Consider the following 25,645-nt stretch of genomic DNA (forward strand, 5'->3'; position numbering starts at 1 on the left):
CCTGCTCAACCTTTCCTCATAAGTCAACCCCCTCATCTCTGGAATTAACCTAGTGAATCGTCTCTGAACTGCCTCCAATGCAAGTATATCCTTCCTTAAATAAGGAGACCAAAACTGTACGCAGTACTCCAGGTGTGGTCTCACCAATACCCTGTACAGTTGTAGCAGGACTTCCCTACCTTTATACTCCAACCCCTTTGAAATAAAGGCCAACATTCCATTTGCCTTTTTGATTACTTGCTGTACCAACATGCTAACTTTTTGTGTTTCATGCACAAGGACCCCCAGGTCCCTCTGAACTGTAGCATTTTGTAATCTCTCTCCATTTAAATAATAGTTTGCTTTTTTATTTTTCCTGCCAAAGTGGATAACCTCGCACTTTCCCACATTATACTCCATCTGCCAAATGTTTGCCCACTCACTTAGCTTGTCTATATCCCTTTGCAGGTTCTTTGAGTCCTCTGCACAACTTGCTTTCCCACCCATCTTTGTATCATCTGCAAACTTGGCTACATTACACTCGGTCCCTTCATCTAAACATTGAGTGTCTCCGCTTCCACCACTTCCGTCGGCAGCGAGTTCCAGGTCCTCACCACTCTCTGTGTAAAAAGTTTTCCTCACATCCCCCCTGTATCTCTTGCCCAAAACCTTAAATCTGTGTCCCCTAGTCCTTGTACCATCAACTAGTGGGAACAGCCTTTCCCTGTCTCGCCTATCCAAACCCGTCGTAATCTTGTACACCTCTATTAAATCACCTCTCAACCTCCTTTGCTCTAATGAAAACAAATCCAGCTTCTCCAACCTGTCCTTGTAGCTAAGATTCCCCCATCCCCGGAACCATTCTGGTAAATCTCCTCTGCACCCTCTCAAGGGGCTTCACATCCTTCCTAAAGTGTGGTGACCAGAACTGGACGCAATACTCCAGTTGTGGCCTAACCAGCGCTTTATAAAGATTCAGCATAACTTCTCTACTTTTGTACTCAATACCTCTATTTATGAAGCCCAAGATCCCATATGCTTTGTTAACCACTCTCTCAATATGTCCTGCCACCTTCAGGGACCTATGCACATTAACTCCCAGGTCCCTCTGTCCCTGCACACTCTGTAAAACTGTGCCATTAAGTGCATATTACCTCTCCCTGTTCCTTCTGCCAAAATGCATCACCTCACACTTCTCTGTATTAAATTCCATCTGCCACTTGTCTGCCCATTCCGCTGGCCTTTTTATGTCCTGTTACATAAGAACTAGGAGCAGGAGTAGGCCAATCGGCCCCTCGAGCCTGCTCCACCATTCAATAAGATCATGGCTGATCTGATCCTAACCTCAAATCTTCTATCACTGTCCATCCACCCGAACCCATGTGATCTCCCGGGAGAGGCGAAAAACCAGATAAAGACCCAATGGCCAATTTGGGAGAAAAAAATCTGGGAAATTCCTCTCCGACCCATCTAGGCGATCGAAATTCTTCCAGGAGATCACTCTGTCCCTATATTTTCTACAGTACTTACCTTCTGTAAAGGCGATCTCCACCCCAGCCAGGAACAGGAATAAAACCATCTCCTGAAATCTAACACAGAATTAGAACACAGTAGGAGCAGAACCAGGCTACACGGCCCCTGGGCCCACTCCACTACCCACAGGGCCATGACCATTCCGAACCTAGACTCATGTCCAATTTCCTGCCCGCTCCCCGTAACCCTTAATTCCCTTTACTTCTAGGAAACTATCTATTTCTGTTTTAAATTTATTTAATGATGTAGCTTCCACAGCTTTCTGGGGCAGCAAATTCCACAAACCTACCACCCTCTGAGTGAAGAAGTTTCTCCTCATCTCAGTTTTGAAAGAGCAGCCCCTTATTTTAAGATTATGCCCCCTAGTTCTAGTTTCATCCATCATTGGGAACATCCTCACCGCATCCACCCGATCAAGCCCCTTCACAATCTTATATGTTTCAATAAGATCGCCTCTCATTCTTCTGAACTCCAATGAGTAGAGTCCCAATCTACTCAACCTCTCCTCATATGACCACCCCCTCATCCCCGGGATTAACCGAGTGAACCTTCTTTGTACTGACTCGAGAGCAAGTATGTCTTTTCTTAAGTATGGACACCAAAACTGTATGCAGTATTCCAGGTGCGGTCTCACCAATACCTTGTACAACTGAAGCAATACCTCCCTGTTTTTATATTCCATCCCCCTAGCAATAAAAGCCAACATTCCATTGGCCTTCTTGATCACTTGCTGCACCTGCATACTAACTTTTTGAGTTTCGTGCACCAGGACCCCCAGATCCCTTTGTACTTCAGTACTTTCCAGTTTCTTGCCATTAAGATAATAACTTGCTCTATGATTTTTCCTGCCAAAGTGCATAACCTCACACTTTCCAGTATTGTATTCCATCTGCCAAATCTCTGCCCACTTACTTAGCCTGTCTATGTCCCTTTGCAGGTTTTTTATGTCCTCCTCACTCACTACTTTCCGTCCCATCTTTGTATCATCTGCAAACTTTGATATGTTACACTCGGTCCCCTCCTCCAAATCATTAATATAGATTGTAAAGAGTTGGGGACCCAGCACTGACCCCTGCGGAACACCACTAGTTACTGGTTGCCAATCTGAGAACGAATCATTTATCCCAACTCTCTGCTTTCTGTTAGAGAGCCAATCCTCCACCCACGCCAGAATATTACCCCCAATCCCGTGATTTTTTATCTTGAGCAATAATCTTTTGTGTGGCACCTTGTCAAATGCCTTTTGGAAGTCTAAATACACTACGTCCACTGGTTCCCCTTTATCCACCCTGTATGTTACTTCCTCAAAAAACTCCAGCAAATTTGTCAAACATGACTTCCCCTTCATGAAACCATGCTGAGTTTGACCTATTAAATTATGTTTATCCAAATGTCCCGTTACTGTCTCCTTAATAATGGTCTCTAACATTTTACCAACCACAGATGTTAGGCTAACAGGTCTATAGTTTCCAGCCTTCTGCCTACTACCCTTTTTAAATAAGGGTGTTACATTAGCAGTTTTCCAATCTGCCGGGACCTTTGCTGAGTCCAGTAAGTTTTGGAAAATTATTACCAATGCATCCACAATCCCTACCGCTACTTCCCTCAAGACCCTAGAATGCAAGCCATCAGGTCCAGGGGATTTATCCGCCTTGAGTCCCATTATTTTACCAAGTACCACTTCCTTAGTGATTTTAATCGTATTTAGTTCCTCCCCCCCTAGAGGCCCCTGTTTGTCCAGTGTTGGGATATTCTTAGTGTCCTCTACTGTAAAGACTGATACAAAATAATTGCAGTCGATTGATATCATCACTGTTTGCCACACCCCCAAGTTTGGTGTCACTGGCAAATTTAGAAATTCTGCTCTATTCCAATATCCAGGTCAATCATATATATCAAAAAAAGCATCGGCCCCAGCACTGACCCTTGAGGAACACCTCTGTCTACCATCCTCCAGTCTGAAAAACAGCCATTTACCACAACTCGCTGTTTTCTGCCCTTAAGCCAATTCCTTATCCAAGCTGCCACAGACAAAGTCAACATGGATTTACAAAAGGTAAATCATGCTTGACTAATCTACTGGAATTTTTTGAGGATGTAACTGGTAGAATAGATAAGGGCGAACCAGTGGATGTGGTGTATTTGGACTTTCAGAAGGCTTTCAATAAGGTCCCGCATAAGAGACTAGCGTGTAAAGTTAAAGCACATGGGATTGGGGGTAAGGTACTGACTTGGATAGAAAACTGGTTGGCAGATAGGAAGCAAAGAGTTGGAATAAACGGGTCTTTTTCCGAGTGGAAGGCAATGACTAGTGGGGTACCGCAGGGATTGGTGCTAGGACCCCAGTTATTCACAATATATATTAATGATCTAGACGAGGGAACTAGATGTAATATCTCCAAGTTTGCAGACAACACAAAGCTGGGTGGGCGTGTGTGCTGTGAGGAGGATGCCGAGAAACTCCAGTATGATTTGGACAGTTGTGTGATTGGGCAGATGCATGGCAGATGCAGCAAAATGTGGATAAATGCGAGGTTATCCACTTTGGTGGCAAAAACAGGAAGGCAGATTATTATCTGAACAGCAATAGATTGGAAAAAGGGGAAGTGCAACGAGACCTGGGTGTCCTTGTGCACCAGTCACTGAAGGTAAGCATGCAGGTGCAGCAGGCGGTTATGAAGGCAAATGGTATGTTGGCCTTCATAGCGAGAGGATTCGAGTACAGGAGCAAGGATGTCTTGCTGCAGTTGTACAGGGCCTTGGTGAGACCACACGTTGAGTATTGTGTGCAGTTTTGGTCGTCTTATCTGAGGAAGGATGTTCTTGCCATGGAGGGAGCGCAGCGAAGATTCACCAGACTGATACCTGGGATGGCAGGAATGACGTATGAAGAGAGATTGGGTCAATTAGGCTTATATTCACTAGAGTTTAGAAGAATGAGAGGGGATCTCATTGAAACTTATAAAATTCTAACAGGACTAGACAGACTAGATGCAGGAAGGATGTTCCCGATGGCGGGGGAGTCCAGAACCAGGGGTCACAGTCTAAGGATAAGGGGTAAGCCATTTAGGACAGAGATGAGGAGGAATTTCTTCACCCAGAGAGTGGTGAACCTGTGGAAATCTCTACCACAGAAGACAGTTGAGGCCAATTCATTAAATATATTCAAGAAGGCGTTAGATATATTTCTTAAGGCTAAGGGGATCAAGGGATATGGGGAGAAAGCAGGGACAGGGTACTGAATTTGGATGATCAGCCATGATGATCAGGCACTGAATCACCTAGATGGTAAGGAGACCTACATCAGAATGCTGTTCCTAGACTACAGCTCAGCATTCAACACTATCATCCCCAACAAGCTGGCCACCAAACTCCAAACTCTTGGCCTGAACACTTCCCTCTGCAACTGGACCCTGGACTTCCTAACAAACAGACCCCAGTCTGTCAAATTAGGTAACCACACCTCCCCCCCCCCGACCCTGAACACGGGGGCCCCACAAGGATGTGTGCTGAGCCCCCTCCTCTACTCCCTCTTCACCCACGACTGTGTGGCTGTTTATGGTTCCAACACCATCATCAAGTTTGCGGATGACACCGCGGTAGTAGGCCAGATCACCAACAACGATGAGTCAGCCTACAGGGAGGAGGTCCAGCATCTCGTGAAGTGGTGCGCCGATAACAACCTGGCCCTTAACATCAAGAAAACCAAAGAAATCATTGTGGACTTCAGGAAGTCCAAAGGCGGAAGTCACACCCCCATCCACATCAATGGGGCTGTGGTGGAAAGGGTGGACAGCTTTAAGTTCCTCGGAGTCCACATCACGGAAGACCTCTCCTGGTCACTCAATACCTCCTCTCTGGTGAAGAAGGCCCAGCAGCGCCTATATTTCCTAAGGAGGCTGAAGGGATGTAACCTGTCACTCCTGATCCTCTCTAACTTTTACCGCTGCACTATAGAGAGCATCCTGACAAACTGTATCACAGTATGGTATGGCAGCTGTAGCTACTATGACCGGAAAGTCCTGCGGCGGGTAGTCAAAACTGCCCAATGCATTACCGTCACCTGGCTACCGACCATAGAGCACATATACCAGAAACGCTGTTTATGGAGGTCACGGACCATCATCAAAGACCCTACCCACCCCAGCCACAGTCTGTTCACCCTCCTGCCATCTGGGAGACGCTACAGATGCATTCGCACCCGTACGGCCAGATTTAGGAACAGCTTCTTTCCCAGGGCTGTCATCCTACTGAACTCCACAAACAAACTCTAAAGCCTGCACATCTGCCAATGCACTTTATTATGGTTATGTTTATGTTAATATACTACAAGCCAAATGTATGTTGAATGTTTAAATGTCTTAATCCAAATGTACACTCTCGGGAGCCGCAAGCCTACATTTCGTTGTACTGCACTTGTGCACTAACAATGACAATAAAAAGTTGATTTGATTTGATGATCGCATTAAATGGCGGAGCAGGCTCGAGGGGCCGAATGGCCTACTCCTGCTCCTATCTTTTATGTTTCTATGACCCACCTATTCCATGAGCCTCAATTTTGTTAACCAGCCTTCTATGTGGTACTTGGTCAAACGCCTTCCGAAAATCCATGTAGACAGCATCCATTGCATTCCCTTCATCAATCCTCCCTGTTACTTCATCAAAAAATTCAATTAGTCAAACACGATCTTCCTTTTACAAACCCGTGTTGGCTCTCCTTAATTAGCTTAAATCTCTCCAAATGCCTGTTAATTTTTTCCTTGATTATTGTTTCTAAAACTTTACCCACCACTCATGTTAAAGTGACCGGACTGTAGTTACTTTCTTCTTGTAAGGCAGTCCCTCGGAACCGAGGCTGACTTGCTTCCACACTAAAAATGAGTTCTCAGGTGACTGATGAGTCCAATGCGGGACCTACAGTCTCTGTCACAGATGGGGCAGACAGTGGTTGAAGGGGCGGGTGGGTGGGGTGCTTGGGTTGACGTGCGCTCCTTCCGCTGCCTGCGCTTGGCTTCCGCTTGCTCCCGGCGAAGAGACTCGAGGTGTTCGGCGCCTTCCCGGATGCTTCTCCTCCACTTTGTGCGGTCTTGGGCCAGGGATTCCCAGGTGTCGGTGGGGATGTTGCACTTTTTCAAGGAGGGTTTGAGGGTGTCCTTGAAGTGCTTCCTCTGCCCACCTGGGGCTCTCTTGCCGTGCCGGAGCTCCGAGTAGAGCGCTTGTTTTGGGAGTCTCGTATCGGGCATGCGGACAATGTGACCTGTCCATCGGAGCTGATTGAGCGTGGTCAAAGCTTCGATGCTGGGGATGTTGGCCTGAGCAAGAACACGGACGTTGGTGCACCTATCCTGCCAATGGATTTGCAGGATCTTGCGGAGGCAGCATTGGTGGTACCTCTCCAGTGCTTTGAGGTACCTGCTGTACATGGTCCATGTCTCTGAGGCATACAGGAGGGCGGGTATTACTACTGCTCTGTAGACCATGAGCTTAGTGCCTGGCTTGAAGTCCTGGTCTTCAAACACTCTCTTCCTCAGGCGACCGAAGGCTGCACTGGCACACTGAAGGCGGTGTTGGACTTCGTCATCGACGTCTACCCTTGTTGACAGTAGGCTCCCAAGGTATGGAAAGTGGTCCACATTGTCCAAGGTCTTGTCGTGGATTTTGATAATTGGGGGCCAGTACTGTGTGGCGGGGGCAGGTTGGTAGAGGACCTTTGTCTTACGGATGTTTAGTGTAAGGCCTATGCTCTCGTACGCTTCAGTGAAAGTGATGATGATGGTTTGGAGTTCGACCTCCGAGTGTGCGCAGACGCAAGCGTCGTCTGCATACTGTAATTCGATGACAGAGGATGGGACGACCTTGGATCTGGACTGGAGGCGACGGAGGTTGAAGTTTCCCGTTTGTTCTGTAAATTAGCTCCACTCCAGCGGGGAGCTTACTGAGGGTGAGATGGAGCTTTGCCGCAAAGAAGATCGAGAAGAGCGTTGGTCCGATGACACAGCCTTACTTGACCCCGGTCCGTACATGAATTGGGTCTGTGGTGGGACCATTGGTCAGGATCATGGCTTGCATGTCGTTGTGAAGCAGGTGGAGGATGGTGACAAACTTTTGAGGGTAGCCGAGTTTGAGGAAGACACTCCATAATCCCTCACGGTTGATAGTGTCAAAGGCCTTTGTGAGGTCAAAGAAGGCCATGTAGAGCGGTTGGTGCTGTTCCCTGCATTTCTCTTGTAATTGGCGTGCGGTGAAGATCGTGTCCATTGTGCCCCTTAGTGGGCGGAATCCGCATTGCGACGCTGGGAAGCGCTCTTCAGCCACTGGGAGAAGGCGATTGAGGAGGATTCTTGCAATGACTTTCCCTGTGGCAGACAGCAGGGAAACTCCTCTGTAGTTACGAGGATTATCCTTACACCCTTTCTTGAACAATGATGTCACATTTGCCACTTTCCAATCCTCAGGCACCTCCCCCACATCTAGGGAAGATTGGAAAATTATGGCAAGCCCTTCCGCGATCTCCTCCCCCAGTTCCCTTAACAACCTGGGATGCAAGCCATCTAGACCAGCTGACTTATCCACTTTAAGCATACCCAGCCTATCAATTTTCACCCCTTCCATTGCTTCTACCTTTTCCACTTCTACCGGTATTTTGTCAGCATCCACCTCCTTAGTAAACACCGATACAAAGTACTCATTGAGTATTCTAGCCTTGCCCTGCACCTCTAAGCATGTATCACCTGCTTTGTCTCTAATAGGCCCCACCCCGCCTCTTACTACACGCCACTGCATTTTTTGATATATATAAATGACCTGGATATTGAAATACAGAGTAGAATTTCTAAATTTGCCGATGACACCAAACTTGGGGGTGTGGAAAACAGCAAGGATGATACCAATCGACTGCAACAGGGCATAGAAAAGCTAGCAGAATGGGCAGACAAGTGGCAGATGGAATTTAATATAGAGAAGTGTGAGGTGATGCATTTTGGCAGAAGGAACAGGGAGAGGCAATATACACTTAATGGCACAGTTTTAAAGAGTGCGCAGGGACAGAAGGACCTGGGAGTTAATGTGCATAGGTCCCTGAAGGTGGCAGGACATATTGAGAGAGTGGTTAGCAAAGCATATGGGATCTTGGGCTTCATAAATAGAGGTATTGAGTATAAAAGTAGAGAAGTTATGCTGAACCTTTATAAAGCGCTGGTTAGGCCACAACTAGAATATTGCGTCCAGTTCTGGTCACCACACTTTAGGAAGGGTGTGAAGGCCCTTGAGAGGGTGCAGAGGAGATTTACCAGAATGGTTCCGGGGATGGGGGATCTTAGCTACAAGGACAGGTTGGAGAAGCTGGATTTGTTTTCATTAGAGCAAAGGAGGTTGAGGGGTGATTTAATAGAGGTGTACAAGATTATGACGGGTTTGGATAGGCTAGACGGGGAAAGGCTGTTTGTTCCCACTAGTTGATGGTACAAGGACTAGGGGACACAGATTTAAAGTTTTGGGCAAGAGATACAGGGGGGATGTGAGGGAAAACTTTTTTACGCAGCCAGTGGTGAGGACCTGGAACTTGCTGCCGACGGAAGTGGTGGAAGCGGAGACACTCAATGTTTTCAAGGGGAGACCGGATAGACACTTGAGGGAAATAAACTTGCAGGACTACGGGGATAGAGCGGGGGAATGGGACTGACTGGATTGCTCGACAGAGAGCCTGCACGGACTCAAATGGCCTCCTTGTGCCGTTATGACTATGTGGCACCTTATCGAATGCCTTTTGGAAATCCAAATATACTACATCCACTGGTTCCCCCCTTTATCTATCCTGCTAGTTACATCTTCAAAGAACTCTAATAAATTTGTCAAGCACGATTTCCCTTTCATTAAAACCATGTTGACTCTGCCTAACCATATGATTTTTCTAAGTGCCCTGTTACCACTTCCTTAATGATGGATTCCAGCATTTTCCCAATGACTGATGTCAGGCTAACTGGCCTGTAGTTCAGTTTTCTCTCTCCCTCCTTTCTTCAATAGCGGGATTACATTTGCTAATTTCCAATCCATTGGGTCCTTTCTAGAATCTAGGGAATTTCAGAAGATCACAACCAATGCATCCACTATCTCTGCAGCCACCTCTGTTAGAACCCTAGGATGTAGGCCATTACGTCCAGGGGATTTGTCGGCTTTTAGTCCCATTAGTTTCCCAAGTATTTTCTCTACTAATATTAATTACTTTAAGTTCCTCGCTCTCATTAGCCCCTTGGTTCCCCACTATTTTTGGTATACATTGTGTCTTCTACGGTGAAGACAGATACAAAATATTTGTTTAATGTCTCTGCCATAACCTTGTTCCCCAATATAATTTCTCCTGTCTCAGCCTCTAAGGGACCAACACTAGCTTTTGCTACTCTCTTCCTTTTTACATACTTGTAGAAACTCTTACAATCTGTTATATTTCTTGCTAATTTACTCTCGTATACCATTTTCTCCCCTATCAATTTTTGGTCATCCTTTGCTGGTTTCTAAAGCTCTCCCAATCAGGCTTACTATTATTCTTCGCAAAATTATAAGCCTCTTCTTTTAATCTAATACTATCCTTAACTTCTTTAGTTAGCCACGGATTGATCACTTTTCTTGTGGATTTTTTTTATTTCTCAATGGAATGTATATTCGTTGAGGATATTGGAATATTTCTTTAAATGTTTTCCACTGCTTATCTACCGTCATACCTTTTAATTTCCCAATGTACTTTAGCCAACTCGCCCTTCGTACCTACGTAATTGGCTTTATTTAAGTTTAAGACTCTAGTTTCGGACTTAAGAATGGCACTCTCGGACTTAATATGAAATTCTATCATATTATGATCACTCTTCCCTGGAGGATCCTTTACTGAAATTACTAATTAACCCCGTCTCATTACACAAAACTAGATCTAAAATAGCCTGTACACTGGTTGGTTCCAGGACATATTGTTCTAGGAAACTGTCTCGAATGCATTCTATGAACTCGTCCTCCAGACTATCCTTGCCAATTTGATTTGTCCAATTTATATGAAGATTAAAGTCCCCCATGACTATTGCATTACCATTGTTACAAGCTCCTATGATTTCTCAATACACTGTCCTACAGTATAGCTACTGTTAGGGGGCCTATAAACTACTCCCACCACTGTTTTCTGCCCTTGTTATTATCTCCACCCATACTGATTCTACTTTCTGATGTTCCGAGGTTAATCCTTTCTCACTATTGTCCTCAAGTCATCCTTAATTATCAGGGTTACCCACCTCCTGTTCTAGCCTGTCTGTCTTTTTGAAACATCAAGTACCCTGGAATATTTAATTCCCAACCTTGGTCACCTTGCAATGGCTCTGTAATGGCTATTAGATCAACGCCGTTTATCTCTATTTGTGCCACTAATTCATCTATCTTGTTACAGATGCTTTGTGCATTCAGATAAAGGGCCTTTAAATTTTAACTTTTTAACCAGTACTCCCTGCTTTGATTATTCGCGGATGCACTATTACCTTTCAACTCTCGGTCCCTTCCTGTCCCACACTGCTTATTTTTACCCAAATTAGATTACTAAATTTCCTCTCACCTGCTCCCTCCCCCCACTTCTTTTAGTTTAAAGCCCTATCTACAGCCCTAGCTATTTGATTCACCGGGATATTGGTTCCAGCCCGGTTTAAGTGGAGCCCGTCCCAACGGAACAGCTCCCTCTTTCCCCAGTACTGGTGCCAGTGCCCCATGAATTGAAACCCCTTCCTCCCACACCACTCTGAGCCCATCATTTAAACCTCTAATCTGCTGGTCTCTCTGCCACTCCTGTCCATCGGCTTTCAGAGCTCGGGATGGGGGGGTTGCAGGTGACAGGAGCTACCATCTTGGGCAGTGATTAAAACCAAAACTGGTCCACAGTCTCTGAACGATCCCCAATAGTTTCTTCATTCAGCTTCAGTGAGAAAGGGCTTCACACACAGGAGGCCCAGAGACCGAGAGCTCGGGTCATCGCTCCACAACACCCACCCGCTGATGGAAATCTCTCCCAACCAAACTGCAACCAGAGAGGAGGCAAAACACAGACTCCAATCCCACAAAATTTAAATATTTCACAACTTTATGAATAGAAACAACCATACTTATATTAAAAATTTATTATACATAATTTACATTGAGAGGTAACAGTCTCCATCCAACAGAATAGGATCCAACGTGTGAGGCATTTTCTGTGAATTTCTGCTCCTTCAGGAAGAGTTAGATACAGAGTAAAGCTCCCTCTACACTGTCCCATCAAACACTCCCAGGGCAGGTACAGCACGGGTTAGATACAGAGTAAAGCTCCCTCTACACTGTCCCATCAAACACTCCAAGGGCAGGTACAGCACGGGTTAGATACAGAGTAAAGCTCCCTCTACACTGCCCCATCAAACACTCCAAGGGCAGGTACAGCACGGGTTAGATACAGAGTAAATCTCCCTCTACACTGTCCCATCAAACACTCCCAGGGCAGGTACAGCACGGGTTAGATACAGAGTAAAGGTCCCTCTACACTGTCCCATCAAACGCTCCCAGGGCAGGTATAGCTCGGGTTAGAAACAGAGTAAAGCTCCCTCTACACTGTCCCATCAAACACTCCCAGAGCAGGTACAGCACGGGTTAGATAAAGCTTGTGTTACTCCCAACCTCAGACCTTCCTGCTTTCCGCCCCCACCCCCCCCAGCTGACCCTGTAGATTTTTAAGTGACTGCCCCCACCCCCCCCACTGCGTGTACACCCCACAGGGGTGTAGCCCCATGCAGTGTTACAGGGGCCGCTGATCACAGTTGGTCTGCTGTTGTAGCTGGGGGATGGGAGACTGTGATGTTGCAGGATGCCCAGCAGGACGCTCAGTCTTCTCTCCGAGGACTCCCGGCTCTCAGTCACTCGCCTCCATCAGTTCCTCCGCGACCCCCTCGCAGGCATCGGACTCTCCATCGCTCTCGGCCAATTCCGCTGGGCGCTTCATTCCACGCTGTTTGGACAGTGCGAGCGTGTACCGCATGTTGTACCGATTCCAGTCACACCTAGAGAGCACAAATCCAAGAATCATAGCGTCAGTAAAACTAAACCGCACCAAGATCGCAGCTGCAGCCTAAAATCTTCAGCTAACACTCTGTCACTGGGAGCTGGAGGACATTGGGTAATCTCAGAGAGAGTGAGTGAAACCAAACTCAGTGACTGGTTGAGCCTCACGCAGCGAGGAGGAGGCTGTTGTGGAGTATATACTGACCGTGTGTAACGACCCTAACCCCACAGTGCAGCGAAGGAGGAAACCCCCTTGCCAAATCCCCCAATTCATCAGAACGCCTCGGTCCCACTGGACGGTAACACGTTCTGCTAGAGAGGACTGCCGGGGGTTTTAACAGGATGGTGTCAGCCATGGATCACTCGCCTCAGCTAGAAAGTTGTGGGGTCAAGTCACACTGCAGACACTTGAGCACAAAATCCAAGCTGACACTCCCAGTGTGGTATCAAGGTCGCGCCGCACTGTCGGAGGGGCAGTACTGAGGGAGCGCCGCACTGTCGGAGGGGCAGTACTGAGGGAGCGCCGCACTGTCGGAGGGGCAGTACTGAGGGAGCGCCGCACTGTCGGAGGGGCAGTACTGAGGGAGCGCCGCACTGTCGGAGGGGCAGTACTGAGGGAGCGCCGCACTGTCGGAGGGGCAGTACTGAGGGAGCGCCGCACTGTCGGAGGGGCAGTACTGAGGGAGTGCTGCACTGTCGGAGGGGCAGTACTGAGGGAGTGCTGCACTGTCGGAGGGGCAGTACTGAGGGAGTGCCGCACTGTCAGAGGGGCAGTACTGAGGGAGCGCCGCACTGTCGGAGGGGCAGTACTGAGGGAGCGCCGCACTGTCGGAGGGGCAGTACTGAGGGAGCGCCGCACTGTCGGAGGGGCAGTACTGAGGGAGCGCCGCATTGTCGGAGGGGCAGTACTGAGGGAGCGCTGCACTGTCGGAGGGGCAGTACTGAGGGAGCGCCGCATTGTCGGAGGGGCAGTACTGAGGGAGCGCCGCACTGTCGGAGGGGCAGTACTGAGGGAGCGCCGCATTGTCGGAGGGGCAGTACTGAGGGAGCGCCGCACTGTCGGGGGTGCCGTCTTTCGGATGCGACGTTAAACCGAGGCCCCAGTTGTCCTCTCAGAGATCCCATGGCACTATTTTGAAGAGCAGGGAAGTCTTGCTCTCCGAACCAACATCGTTAAAACAGATTATCTGTTCATTATCACATTGCTGTTTGTGGGAGCTTGCTGTGACGACACTTTAAAAAGTATTTCACTGGCTGTAAAGCGCTTTGGGATGTCCCGAGGTGGCGAAAGGCGCTACAGAAGTGCAAGTCTTTCTTCAAAATACAGGGAGTGAAGGTGCAGCGCAGTGAACAGCGCGCCACACCCAGACTTTCAGCAACTCGCCAAGGCTTCGTCGGCAGCACCTCCCAAACACGGGACCTCCTCCACCTAGGACACAGCTAGAGTACTGCCTGCAGTTCTGGTCACCACATTACAGGAAAGATGTGATTGCACTAGAGAGGGTACAGAGGAGATTTACGAGGATGCTGCCTGGGCTGGGGAATTTTAGCTATGAGGAAAGATTGGATAGGCTGGGGTTGTTTTCTTTGGAACAGAGGAGGCTGAGGGGAGACTTGATTGAGGTGTATAAATTTATGAGGGGCCTAGATAGAGTGGATAGGAAGGACCTATTTCCCTTAGCAGAGAGGTCAATAACCAGGGGGCACAGATTTAAAGTAATTGGGGGAAGGTTTAGAGGGGATTTGAGGGGAAATTTCTTCACCCAGAGGGTGGTGGGGGTCTGGAACTCACTGCCTGAAAGGGTGGGAGAGGCAGGAACCCTAACCACATTTAAAAAGTACTTGGATATGCACTTGAAGTGCCGTAAACTACAGGGCTACGGGCCGAGAGCTGGAAAGTGGGATTAGGCTGGAGAGCTCTTTTTCGGCCGGCATGGACACGATGGGCCGAATGGCCTCCTTCTGTGCTGTAAATTTCTATGATTTTATGACAAGGGCAGCAGGCGCATGGGAACACCACCACCACCAGGTTCCCCTCCAAGTCACACACCATCCTGACTTGGAAATATCTCGCCGATCCTTCATCGTCGCTGGGTCAAAATCCTGGAACTCCCTCCCTAACAGCACTGTGGGAGTACCTTCACCACACGGACTGCAGCGGTTCAAGAAGGCGGCTCACCACCACCTTCTCAAGGGCAACTCGGGATGGGCAATAAATGCCGGCCTTGCCAGCGACGCCCACATCCCATGAACGAATAAAAAAAAAATTCAAATCCCTCCCCACCTGGGCTCTCTGAACCTCAACCACCCCCCACCTCCCTGCCACCATGACCAGCCTCGACATTGCTGACTCGAACTCGCTCCCTAAACCCGCCACCTTGCTCCTGGGTCTCAAACCCACCCCCCCCCGCCCTGAAGACCCCTCTCCTTGGCCATGTCTTCAGCCGCCTCTCCATCTTCCCATTGCCCCTGCGATTCTCTGCCCAGTTTACAGAGTTATTAATCTCCATCCCTGGTACAGGCTGACAGGTAAACAGGGGCCCAGTGGGACATGGATGGCGGTATGGCGCCGGTTAGTGAGCCATGCCTTCGCTGCGACTGTGCGGAGACTTACAGCTTGGACACTGTGTCGAAGTGATGCTGGATGCTCCTCTGCAGAGACTGGATCATCGGCAGCAAGACCACCGACCTGTAGGGACAAATTCAAAGTGAATCAACACCCAGCCTGATTAATGAAGCAGTCCATGCCCGCATGCAACAAGACCTGGACGACGTTCAGGCTTAGACTGATAAGTGGCAGGTAACATTCGCGCCACAGAGGTGCCAGGCAATGACTATCTCCAACAAGCGAGAGTCTAACCACCTCCCCTTGACATTCAACGGCATTACCATCGCCGAATCCCCCACCATCAACATCCTGGGGGGTCACCATTGACCAGAAACTTAACTGGACCAGCCACATAAATACTGTGGCAACAAGAGCAGGTCAGAGGCTAGATATTCTGTGCTGAGTGTCTCACCTCCTGACTCCCCAAAGCCTTTCGACCATCTACAAGACACAAGTCAGGAGTGTGATGGAATACTCTCCACTTGCCTGGATGAGTGCAGCTCCAACAACACTCAAGAAGCTCGACACCATCCAGGACAAAGCAGCCCGCTTGATTGGCACCCCATCCACCACCTTAAACATTCACTCCCTCCACCACCGGCGCACCGTGGCTGCAGTGTGGACCATCTACAAGATGCACTGCAGCAACTCGCCAAGGCTTCTTCGGCAGCACCTCCCAAACCCGCGACCTCTTCTATCGAGAAGGACAAGGGCAGCAGGCGCATGGGAACACCACCACCTCCAAGTTCCCCTCCAAGTCACACACCATCCTGACTTGGAAGTATATCGCCGATCGTTCATCGTCGCTGGGTCAAAATCCTGGAACTCCCTCCCTAACAGCACTGTGGGAGCACCTTCACCACACGGACTGCAGCAGTTCAAGAAGGCGGCTCACCACCACCTTCTCAAGGGCAACTCGGGATGGGCAATAAATGCTGGCCTTGCCAGCGACGCCCACATCCCGTGAACTAATAAAAAAAAAGAGAAAGCAAGACTGTGGAAGCTGCAGCACGCCAAGCCTTGGAGCTGGGAATTGGCCGCAGAATAGATCTGCTGGTTTGTTCTGTGGCCCAATGAGAGGGAACAAACCGGGAGCTCAGAGAGTCCTGGAGCAAACCATGCCGGGGGGGGCAGTGTGTGCGCGTGAGGGTGTGTGTGAGAGGGGGTTTGCGGGGGTGTGTGAGGGTGGCGGGCAATTGAACTCCCGGGGCCGGAGCGATGCAGGCTGGGTCATGTGTTGCCTTTCTATGGCAGTGAGGGAGAGGAACCCGCACGGTGAAATCCCCACTGCACCAGTCAGTCTGAATCCCCGCTAGCAAACCCCAAAACCCGCGTGTCGCTGTGCACACCCTGAACCGGACACTGATCCGTCGTATTCCCGGACCTGTTCCTTTATAACCAACCGGCTGGGGCTACTATTCTGGGAATATTATTTTTGTGACGTCTCCCCTTCCCACGCAGCTCACCCACCCCCAGTACCAGCCACGCAGCTCACCCACCCCCAGTACCAGTCACGCAGCTCACCCACCCCCAGTACCAGCCACGCAGCTCGCCCACCCCCAGTACCAGCCACGCAGCTCACCCACCCCCAGTACCAGTCACGCAGCTCACCCACCCCCAGTACCAGCCACGCAGCTCGCCCACCCCCAGTACCAGCCACGCAGCTCACCCACCCCAGTACCAGTCACGCAGCTCACCCACCAATACCAGCCACGCAGCTCGCCCACCCCCAGTACCAGCCACGCAGCTCGCCCACCCCCAGTACCAGCCACGCAGCTCGCCCACCCCCAGTACCAGTCACGCAGCTCACCCACCCCCAGTACCAGTCACGCAGCTCACCCACCCCCAGTACCAGCCACGCAGCTCGCCCACCCCCAGCTACCAGTCACGCAGCTCACCCACCAATACCAGCCACGCAGCTCGCCCACCCCCAGTACCAGTCACGCAGCTCACCCACCAATACCAGCCACGCAGCTCGCCCACCCCCAGTACCAGTCACGCAGCTCACCCACCAATACCAGCCACGCAGCTCACCCACCCCCAGTACCAGCCACGCAGCTCGCCCACCCCCAGTACCAGCCACGCAGCTCACCCACCCCCAGTACCAGCCACGCAGCTCGCCCACCCCCAGTACCAGCCACGCAGCTCACCCACCCCCAGTACCAGCCACGCAGCTCGCCCACCCCCAGTACCAGCCACGCAGCTCGCCCACCCCCAGTACCAGCCACGCAGCTCGCCCACCCCCAGTACCAGCCACGCAGCTCACCCACCCCCAGTACCAGCCACAGCTCAGCCACCCCCAGTACCAGCCACGCAGCTCACCCACCCCCAGTACCAGCCACGCAGCTCGCCCACCCCCAGTACCAGCCACGCAGCTCAGCCACCCCCAGTACCAGCCACAGCTCAGCCACCCCCAGTACCAGCCACGCAGCTCACCCACCCCCAGTACCAGCCACGCAGCTCGCCCACCCCCAGTACCAGCCACGCAGCTCACCCACCCCCAGTACCAGCCACGCAGCTCACCCACCCCCAGTACCAGCCACGCAGCTCGCCCACCCCCAGTACCAGCCACGCAGCTCACCCACCCCCAGTACCAGCCACGCAGCTCGCCCACCCCCAGTACCAGCCACGCAGCTCGCCCACCCCCAGTACCAGCCACGCAGCTCAGCCACCCCCAGTACCAGCCACGCAGCTCACCCACCCCCAGTACCAGCCAGCGACGCGAGTCGCCCGTCACTCACCTATCCTTCAGCTTCTGTCCGTGCAGCATTAGCAGGCGCTGGGCCCAGGTCAGGAAGAACTCCAGGTGACGGGAAGTCTCCAGCGCCAAGGCCACAAACTGCAGCACCTTCTCCACATACAACAGAGGCAGGGTCGAGCACACCAGGTCAACTGCAACAGCGAGAGAGAGGGGTGGTCAGGGCAGCGTCGGGCACACCAGGTCAACTAGAACAGAGAGGGGAGGGGGTTAGGGGTAGGGTTGAGTGATCGAGGAGAAGCCGCCCACTCCAGGACAGGACCCCGCGCTCCGCCCCACCCCAGTGGCGTGGTTTCCTGATGACCACCTCTCAGTGATATCACGGAGTGCCCTCGCAGCGCGGCTCGGAGTCAAGAGAGCATCTGTTCCGGAGCAGATCGCAGCAAGGACTCATTCTCCCCAGAATCCGGGTGACGTTGAACACACAGACACCTCCGGGCCTCCCCTCCCCTTCACCATGGGCCTGCGACAGTCTCCAGTCACAATGGGCTCAGGGATGAAAAGAAAAAAGAACTTGGATTTCTACAGCACCTTTCACCATCCCAAAGCCAATGAAGTACTTTTTGAAGGGTAGTCACTGTTGCAAAGTAGGAAACACAGCAGCCAATTTGTGCACAGCAAGCTCCCACAAACAGCACTGTGATAATGACCAGATCATCTGTTTTAGTGATGTTGGTTGAGGGATAAATATTGGCCCCAGGTCACTGGGTAGAACTCCCCTGTTCTTCTTCGAAAGAGTGCTATGGGATCTTTTATATCCACCTGAGGGGGCAGACGGGGCCAGCAGTTTAATTTATCATCCAAAAGACTGCCCCTCCGACAGTGCGGCGCTCCCTCAGTACTGCCCCTCCGACTGCAGCGCTCCCTCAGTACTGACCCTCCGACAGTGCAGCGCTCCCTCAGTACTGCCCCTCCGACAGTGCGGCGCTCCCTCAGTACTGCCCCTCCGACAGTGCAGCGCTCCCTCAGTACTGCCCCTCCGACAGTGCAGCGCTCCCTCAGTACTGCCCCTCCGACTGCAGCGCTCCCTCAGTACTGCCCCTCCGACAGTGCGGCGCTCCCTCAGTACTGCCCCTCCGACTGCAGCGCTCCCTCAGTACTGCCCCTCCGACTGCAGCGCTCCCTCAGTACTGCCCCTCCGACTGCAGCGCTCCCTCAGTACTGACCCTCCGACAGTGCAGCGCTCCCTCAGTACTGCCCCTCCGACAGTGCGGCGCTCCCTCAGTACTGCCCCTCCGACAGTGCAGCACTCCCTCAGTACTGCCCCTCCGACAGTGCAGCGCTCCCTCAGTACTGCCCCTCCGACTGCAGCGCTCCCTCAGTACTGCCCCTCCGACAGTGCAGCACTCCCTCAGTACTGCCCCTCCGACTGCAGCGCTCCCTCAGTACTGCCCCTCCGACTGCAGCGCTCCCTCAGTACTGCCCCTCCGACAGTGCGGCGCTCCCTCAGTACTGCCCCTCCGACAGTGCAGCGCTCCCTCAGTCCGCCCCTCCGACTGCAGCGCTCCCTCAGTACTGCCCCTCCGACTGCAGCGCTCCCTCAGTACTGCCCCTCCGACTGCAGCGCTCCCTCAGTACTGCCCCTCCGACTGCAGCGCTCCCTCAGTACTGCCCCTCCGACAGTGCGGCGCTCCCTCAGTACTGCCCCTCCGACAGTGCGGCGCTCCCTCAGTACTGCCCCTCCAACAGTGCAGCACTCCCTCAGTACTGCCCCTCCGACTGCAGCGCTCCCTCAGTACTGCCCCTCCGACTGCAGCACTCCCTCAGTACTGCCCCTCCGACTGCAGCGCTCCCTCAGTACTGCCCCTCCGACAGGGCAGCACTCCCTCAGTACTGCACTGGAGTGTCAGCCTGGATTTTGTGCTCCAGTCTCTGGAGTGGGACGTGAACCCACATCCTTCTTTCTCAGAGGCAAGAGTGCTGCCCACTGAGTCATGGCTGACACCTAAATAATGTTTGAGAGATTGGGACCAGGGAGGCTGCGTACCCGAGCTTGGCGGAGGAGAGTCTATGCATTTGCAGTGACTCCTGGGAGGGGAAATCAGATGGGGAAGGGGCAGGCAGAGCGATTTCCTGCTCCCGCTCCTTAACAGCTAACGGGAACATCGGCAGAGTCTGGGACCCAGTCTCGAGCCAGGGAACATGTCACTGAGGAAAGTTTGCAGACGACTGGGTCCAACTGGTGCCCGGTTCTTCACGGGGTCCGTGGCACGGCCTTCGGCGATTCCATACTCACTTTCTGCATGAGGAACACTCTCCAGAACCTCCAGGGTCAGCTTGTCCTCGTTCAGACGGAACGCCATCACGATGGCGGCAGTGAACTCCTTCTGACGCAGCACACGTCGCACACTGCTCGGAGTAACTTCCTCGTCCAGATCGAAGGGGTCGAACACCGCACTACCATCCAGCGAGAAGATCAGGAGACCCTCGGTGCTCGTGGCTGCCCAGCTCCGGCCTGCAGGGAACAGAGGGAGCTTTACTCTGTATCTAACCCCTGCTGTACCTGCCCTGGGAGTGTTTGATGGGACAGTGTAGAGGGAGCGTTACTCTGTATCTAACCCGTGCTGTACCTGCCCTGGGAGTGTTTGATGGGACAGTGTAGAGGGAGCTTTACTCTGTATCAACCCGTGCTGTACCTGCCCTGGGAGTGTTAGATGGGACAGTGTAGAGGGAGCGTTACTCTGTAACTAACCCGTGCTGTACCTGCCCTGGGAGTGTTTGATGGGACAGTGTAGAGGGAGCTTTACTCTGTATCTAACCCGTGCTGTACCTGCCCTGGGAGTGTTTGATGGGACAGTGTAGAGGGAGCGTTACTCTGTAACTAACCCGTGCTGTACCTGCCCTGGGAGTGTTTGATGGGACAGTGTAGAGGGAGCTTTACTCTGTATCTAACCCGTGCTGTACCTGCCCTGGGAGTGTTTGATGGGACAGTGTAGAGGGAGCTTTACTCTGTATCTAACCTGTACTGTACCTGCCCTGGGAGTGTTAGATGGGACAGTGTAGAGGGAGCTTTACTCTGTATCTAACCCGTGCTGTACCTGCCCTGGGAGTGTTTGATGGGACAGTGTAGAGGGAGCTTTACTCTGTATCTAACCCGTGCTGTACCTGCCCTGGGAGTGTTTGATGGGACAGTGTAGAGGGAGCGTTACTCTGTAACTAACCCGTGCTGTACCTGCCCTGGGAGTGTTTGATGGGACAGTGTAGAGGGAGCTTTACTCTGTATCTAACCCGTGCTGTACCTGCCCTGGGAGTGTTTGATGGGACAGTGTAGAGGGAGCTTTACTCTGTATCTAACCTGTACTGTACCTGCCCTGGGACCTGGATGCTGGCACTGACTATCCCAGTTCCATCCCTCACTCCGGTCACTGGGACGTGGAATGGAGTAAATCACTGGCAGAATATTTACTATTTGCAGCTTTTACACTATTGTGTTTTGAAATTTTTGACAATTTGGCCTCGGAGGGAAATTGCTCTAAGTTACAGGAGACTTTGGTTTATCCAGAGGTTGTATGTCCGGAAATCTCGATCAACCGGCAGAAATCAGGAGCCGTTTTGTTAGGTATTTTTTCTTCTCGTGGCTTTTTTTTCCAACAGTCAGGCTCTGGAAAGTCTCTCTGAAGCTGTTGCTAAGCTACAGAGACGCTTCCAAGGTACGGGCCGACTGCTTGAAGCTGTTGTTAAGCAACAGTGTTTGTTTTCAGATACGGAGTTGAAACCTCCGTATGCTTCAACATTAACGCTGGTGTGTCCAGCAGTTTTGGTAGATCGGCAATAGCTCGGTCCCGTCGGTGCTGGATACCACAAAGTTTCCTGTATATCAAGATGTTGGTTTTAGGTTGAATTTAGCGAATATAGGGTTAAATCCACACAATTCCCAAGATACTTGGGAAAGTGTATTTGACCGAATGGCTGGGATCTGATTGAGCTGTTTAAGAATGGATTTTCTTGCTTCCCGCATCAGTTTGAGAGAATGAAGTTTGTTCATCCGTTCTTGCCTCAGTCACACGTCCCATTGGAACGGCCTCAGTCACACGTCCCATTGGAACGGCCTCAGTCACACGTCCCATTGGAATGGCCTCAGTCACACGTCCCATTGGAACGGCCTGTCACACGTCCCATTGGAACGGCCTCAGTCACACGTCCCATTGGAATGGCCTCAGTCACACGTCCCATTGGAACGGCCTCAGTCACACGTCCCATTGGAACGGCCTCAGTCACACGTCCCATTGGAACGGCCTCAGTCACACGTCCCATTGGAACGGCCTCAGTCACATGTCCCATTGGAACGGCCTCAGTCGCACGTCCCATTGGAACGGCCTCAGTCACACGTCCCATTGGAACGGCCTCAGTCACACGTCCCATTGGAACGGCCTCAGTCACACGTCCCATTGGAATGGCTTCAGTCACACGTCCCATTGGAACGGCCTCAGTCACACGTCCCATTGGAATGGCTTCAGTCGCACGTCCCATTGGAACGGCCTCAGTCACACGTCCCATTGGAACGGCTTCAGTCACACGTCCCATTGGAACGGCCTCAGTCACACGTCCCATTGGAACGGCCTCAGTCACACGTCCCATTGGAACGGCCTCAGTCACACGTCCCATTGGAATGGCCTGTCACACGTCCCATTGGAATGGCCTCAGTCACACGTCCCATTGGAACGGCCTCAGTCGCACGTCCCATTGGAACGGCCTCAGTCGCACGTCCCATTGGAACGGCCTCAGTCGCACGTCCCATTGGAACGGCCTCAGTCACACGTCCCATTGGAACGGCCTCAGTCGCACGTCCCATTGGAACGGCCTCAGTCGCACGTCCCATTGGAACGGCCTCAGTCGCACGTCCCATTGGAATGGCCTCAGCGCACGTCCCATTGGAATGGCCTCAGCGCACGTCCCATTGGAATGGCCTCAGTCACATGTCGTATTCGAATGGCCTCTGTCATTGGAGCCCAGCTAGAGGCAGTTTCTGGGGACCAACAAAACAGAAGGGCATCTTAACCCGGCAGTCCCTCACACTCGGAGCTGGAGAGGGGTCAGAGGCAGAGATCCCGAACTTGCTGAAATCACAGCCAGTCAGTTCAGCACCTACCAAGATGAAGTGTAGCAGGACCAGTATCAGGGCTGCTCGAGTTATTTATTATTTTTGGTATTACAAGGAGCAATAGGAATTAAATTGGATTTCACCAAAAACTGCATTGTGTTCATTTGTATATTTCATGTAAAATAAACCGGTTTGCAATCTCCTGAGTGTGTTTATCAGTCTGGCTTCTGGAAGATGGGGAGAATCACACAAGGCCATGAGCAGGATCCTCGTAACCAGTACACACAAGGGGGGGGGGGGTCACTGTTACAGCCCCGGGGTCACACTACCAGATGACTGGTTGCCAGGACAGTCACGGTAAACTCCTGATCATAAGGGATGCGGGTCCACTTACGGGAGAGACTGGGAACATTGAACGGAAATAATATCGAGTGCAAACCTGACATCTGTAACACGCACACGGCCAGCTGAATAGAAAACGATGAGTCAGGATTGGGGAGCATTGGTGTATAATTGCTCCCGTTGCTCCTTACCTGTCGGAGAGAAGCGAAGACACATCACGCGGATCTCCGGCTTAAAGTGGCGCAAGCTCATGTCACCTGATGGGCAAAAACACGGGCGAGCGTTAGTGTGGGAACAGAACTGGTTCCAATTTCCATCACTGCTACAGTCTCACCCGAAGCCACAGTTCAAACACTGAATGGTGTCACATTCTGCTCCACGTCACTACAACTAAGAGAAAATCCCAGTGTAACACTCAACACCACAGCCCAATCGAACTGGCCTGCAATCTCACCGCACCACTTCCACAGGCAAACAATCGAAATTAAACCACTGCACTGTACACACGTCACAATACAAAGCTCCCGGCACTGGGATATATTGCACAATGCATCCGCCTCAGAAAAGCACAGTCAACACCCAGCAGAGTACACACTGAGACAGGTCAAGGCAAGTCATGCCCCCGAGACCGGAGCAGACAGCGCCTGGATCACACGACCACATCACCGATTGTTGGGTAAACTCCTGATCATAAGGGGTGTGGGTCCACCTACAGGAGAGACCGGGAACAATGCTTCCAAGTACAGGATCTCCATTCCCTGGGGGAATTGACCCTCCAGTGAGAGAAGGGTCTCCACTTTCAGTGACTCCCGCCACGCGCATTGTGGTGCAATGACAGTGCTTAAAGCTGCCCTCCTCCTAATCCCAAACCCCTTGCAAGCCCCATGTGACACCAACGCTGCCTGTAAGCTGTGCGGACACGCATGCGCGGGGAACATTGTGTGACACCCTTCCCCCTCTCCAGTTACCTTTCTTCACACCAGGCAGACCAATGGCCACACCATTCTCATCACCAGCGCCATCATCTATCAAAGCCACACTTCCAAACTCCGTCATCTTCCTGCGGTCCAGGAACTCCTGCAACAGAACCATCAGATGTCAGCGATAAAGGATGGCCACTCATCCCATCGCTCATCGAACCCCAGTGAGAGTCAGTGCCCGTGGAACCCGTACCCCAGTGAGAGTCAGTGTCTGTGGAACCCGTACCCCAGTGAGAGTCAGTGTCTGTGGAACCCGTACCCCAGTGAGAGTCAGTGTCTGTGGAACCCGTACCCCAGTGAGAGTCAGTGTCTGTGGAACCCGTACCCCAGTGAGAGTCAGTGTCTGTGGAACCCGTACCCCAGTGAGAGTCAGTGTGTGTGGAACCCGTACCCCAGTGAGAGTTAGTGTCTATGGAACCCGTACCCCAGTGAGAGTCAGTGTCTGTGGAACCCGTACCCCAGTGAGAGTCAGTGTGTGTGGAACCCATACCCCAGTGAGAGTCAGTGTGTGTGGAACCCATACCCCAGTGAGAGTCAGTGTGTGTGGAACCTGTACCCCAGTGGGAGTTAGTGTCTGTGGAACTGTACCCCAGTGAGAGTCAGTGTCTGTGGAACCTGTACCCCAGTGAGAGTTAGTGTCTGTGGAACTGTACCCCAGTGAGAGTCAGTGTCTGTGGAACCCGTACCCCAGTGAGTCAGTGTGTGTGGAACCCGTACCCCAGTGAGAGTCAGTGTCTGTGGAACCCGTACCCCAGTGAGAGTCAGTGTCTATGGAACCCGTACCCCAGTGAGAGTCAGTGTCTGTGGAACCCGTACCCCAGTGAGAGTTAGTGTCTGTGGAACCTGTACCCCAGTGAGAGTCAGTGTCTGTGGAACCAGTACCCCAGTGAGAGTCAGTGTCTATGGAACCCGTACCCCAGTGAGCGTCAGTGTCTATGGAACCTGTACCCCAGTGAGAGTCAGTGTGTGTGGAACCCGTACCCCAGTGAGAGTCAGTGTGTGTGGAACCCATACCCCAGTGAGAGTCAGTGTCTGTGGAACCCGTACCCCAGTGAGAGTCAGTGTCTATGGAACCCGTACCCCAGTGAGAGTCAGTGTCTGTGGAACCCGTACCCCAGTGAGAGTCAGTGTCTGTGGAACCCGTACCCCAGTGAGAGTCAGTGTCTGTGGAACCCGTACCCCAGTGAGAGTCAGTGTCTGTGGAACCCGTACCCCAGTGAGAGTCAGTGTGTGTGGAACCCGTACCCCAGTGAGAGTTAGTGTCTATGGAACCCGTACCCCAGTGAGAGTCAGTGTCTGTGGAACCCGTACCCCAGTGAGAGTCAGTGTGTGTGGAACCCGTACCCCAGTGA

The 25,645-nt window shown here is 51.7% G+C and overlaps 2 protein-coding genes across 6 annotated transcripts in view; both read right to left on the bottom strand.

The window, feature by feature from the left end:
• Window positions 1-25,645, bottom strand: part of rrp1 (ribosomal RNA processing 1) — a 428,065-nt gene that overhangs the window by 229,415 nt on the left and 173,005 nt on the right. The gene's annotated exons all lie outside the window — the stretch shown is intronic.
• pwp2h (PWP2 small subunit processome component) overlaps window positions 11,640-25,645 on the bottom strand; it is a 50,670-nt gene continuing 36,664 nt past the window's right edge. The window contains exons 16-21 of one of the 2 annotated variants that reach the window (XM_086007326.1): window positions 24,282-24,390; window positions 23,505-23,570; window positions 20,167-20,385; window positions 17,914-18,064; window positions 15,179-15,253; window positions 11,640-12,563 (exon numbers count right to left, since the gene is read on the bottom strand). In XM_086007326.1, coding sequence (XP_085863452.1) covers window positions 12,416-12,563; window positions 15,179-15,253; window positions 17,914-18,064; window positions 20,167-20,385; window positions 23,505-23,570; window positions 24,282-24,390 — 768 coding nt within the window. In that variant the 3' untranslated portion in view covers window positions 11,640-12,415. Of the gene's footprint in view, window positions 12,564-15,178; window positions 15,254-17,913; window positions 18,119-20,166; window positions 20,386-23,504; window positions 23,571-24,281; window positions 24,391-25,645 lie in introns of those variants that run through there. The other variant, XM_086007327.1, reaches the window with a different exon arrangement.

The sequence above is a fragment of the Somniosus microcephalus genome, chromosome 14 (assembly GCF_052327205.1).
Source record: "Somniosus microcephalus isolate GS21.2 chromosome 14, FLI_Smic_1.0, whole genome shotgun sequence".
NCBI lineage: Eukaryota > Metazoa > Chordata > Chondrichthyes > Squaliformes > Somniosidae > Somniosus > Somniosus microcephalus.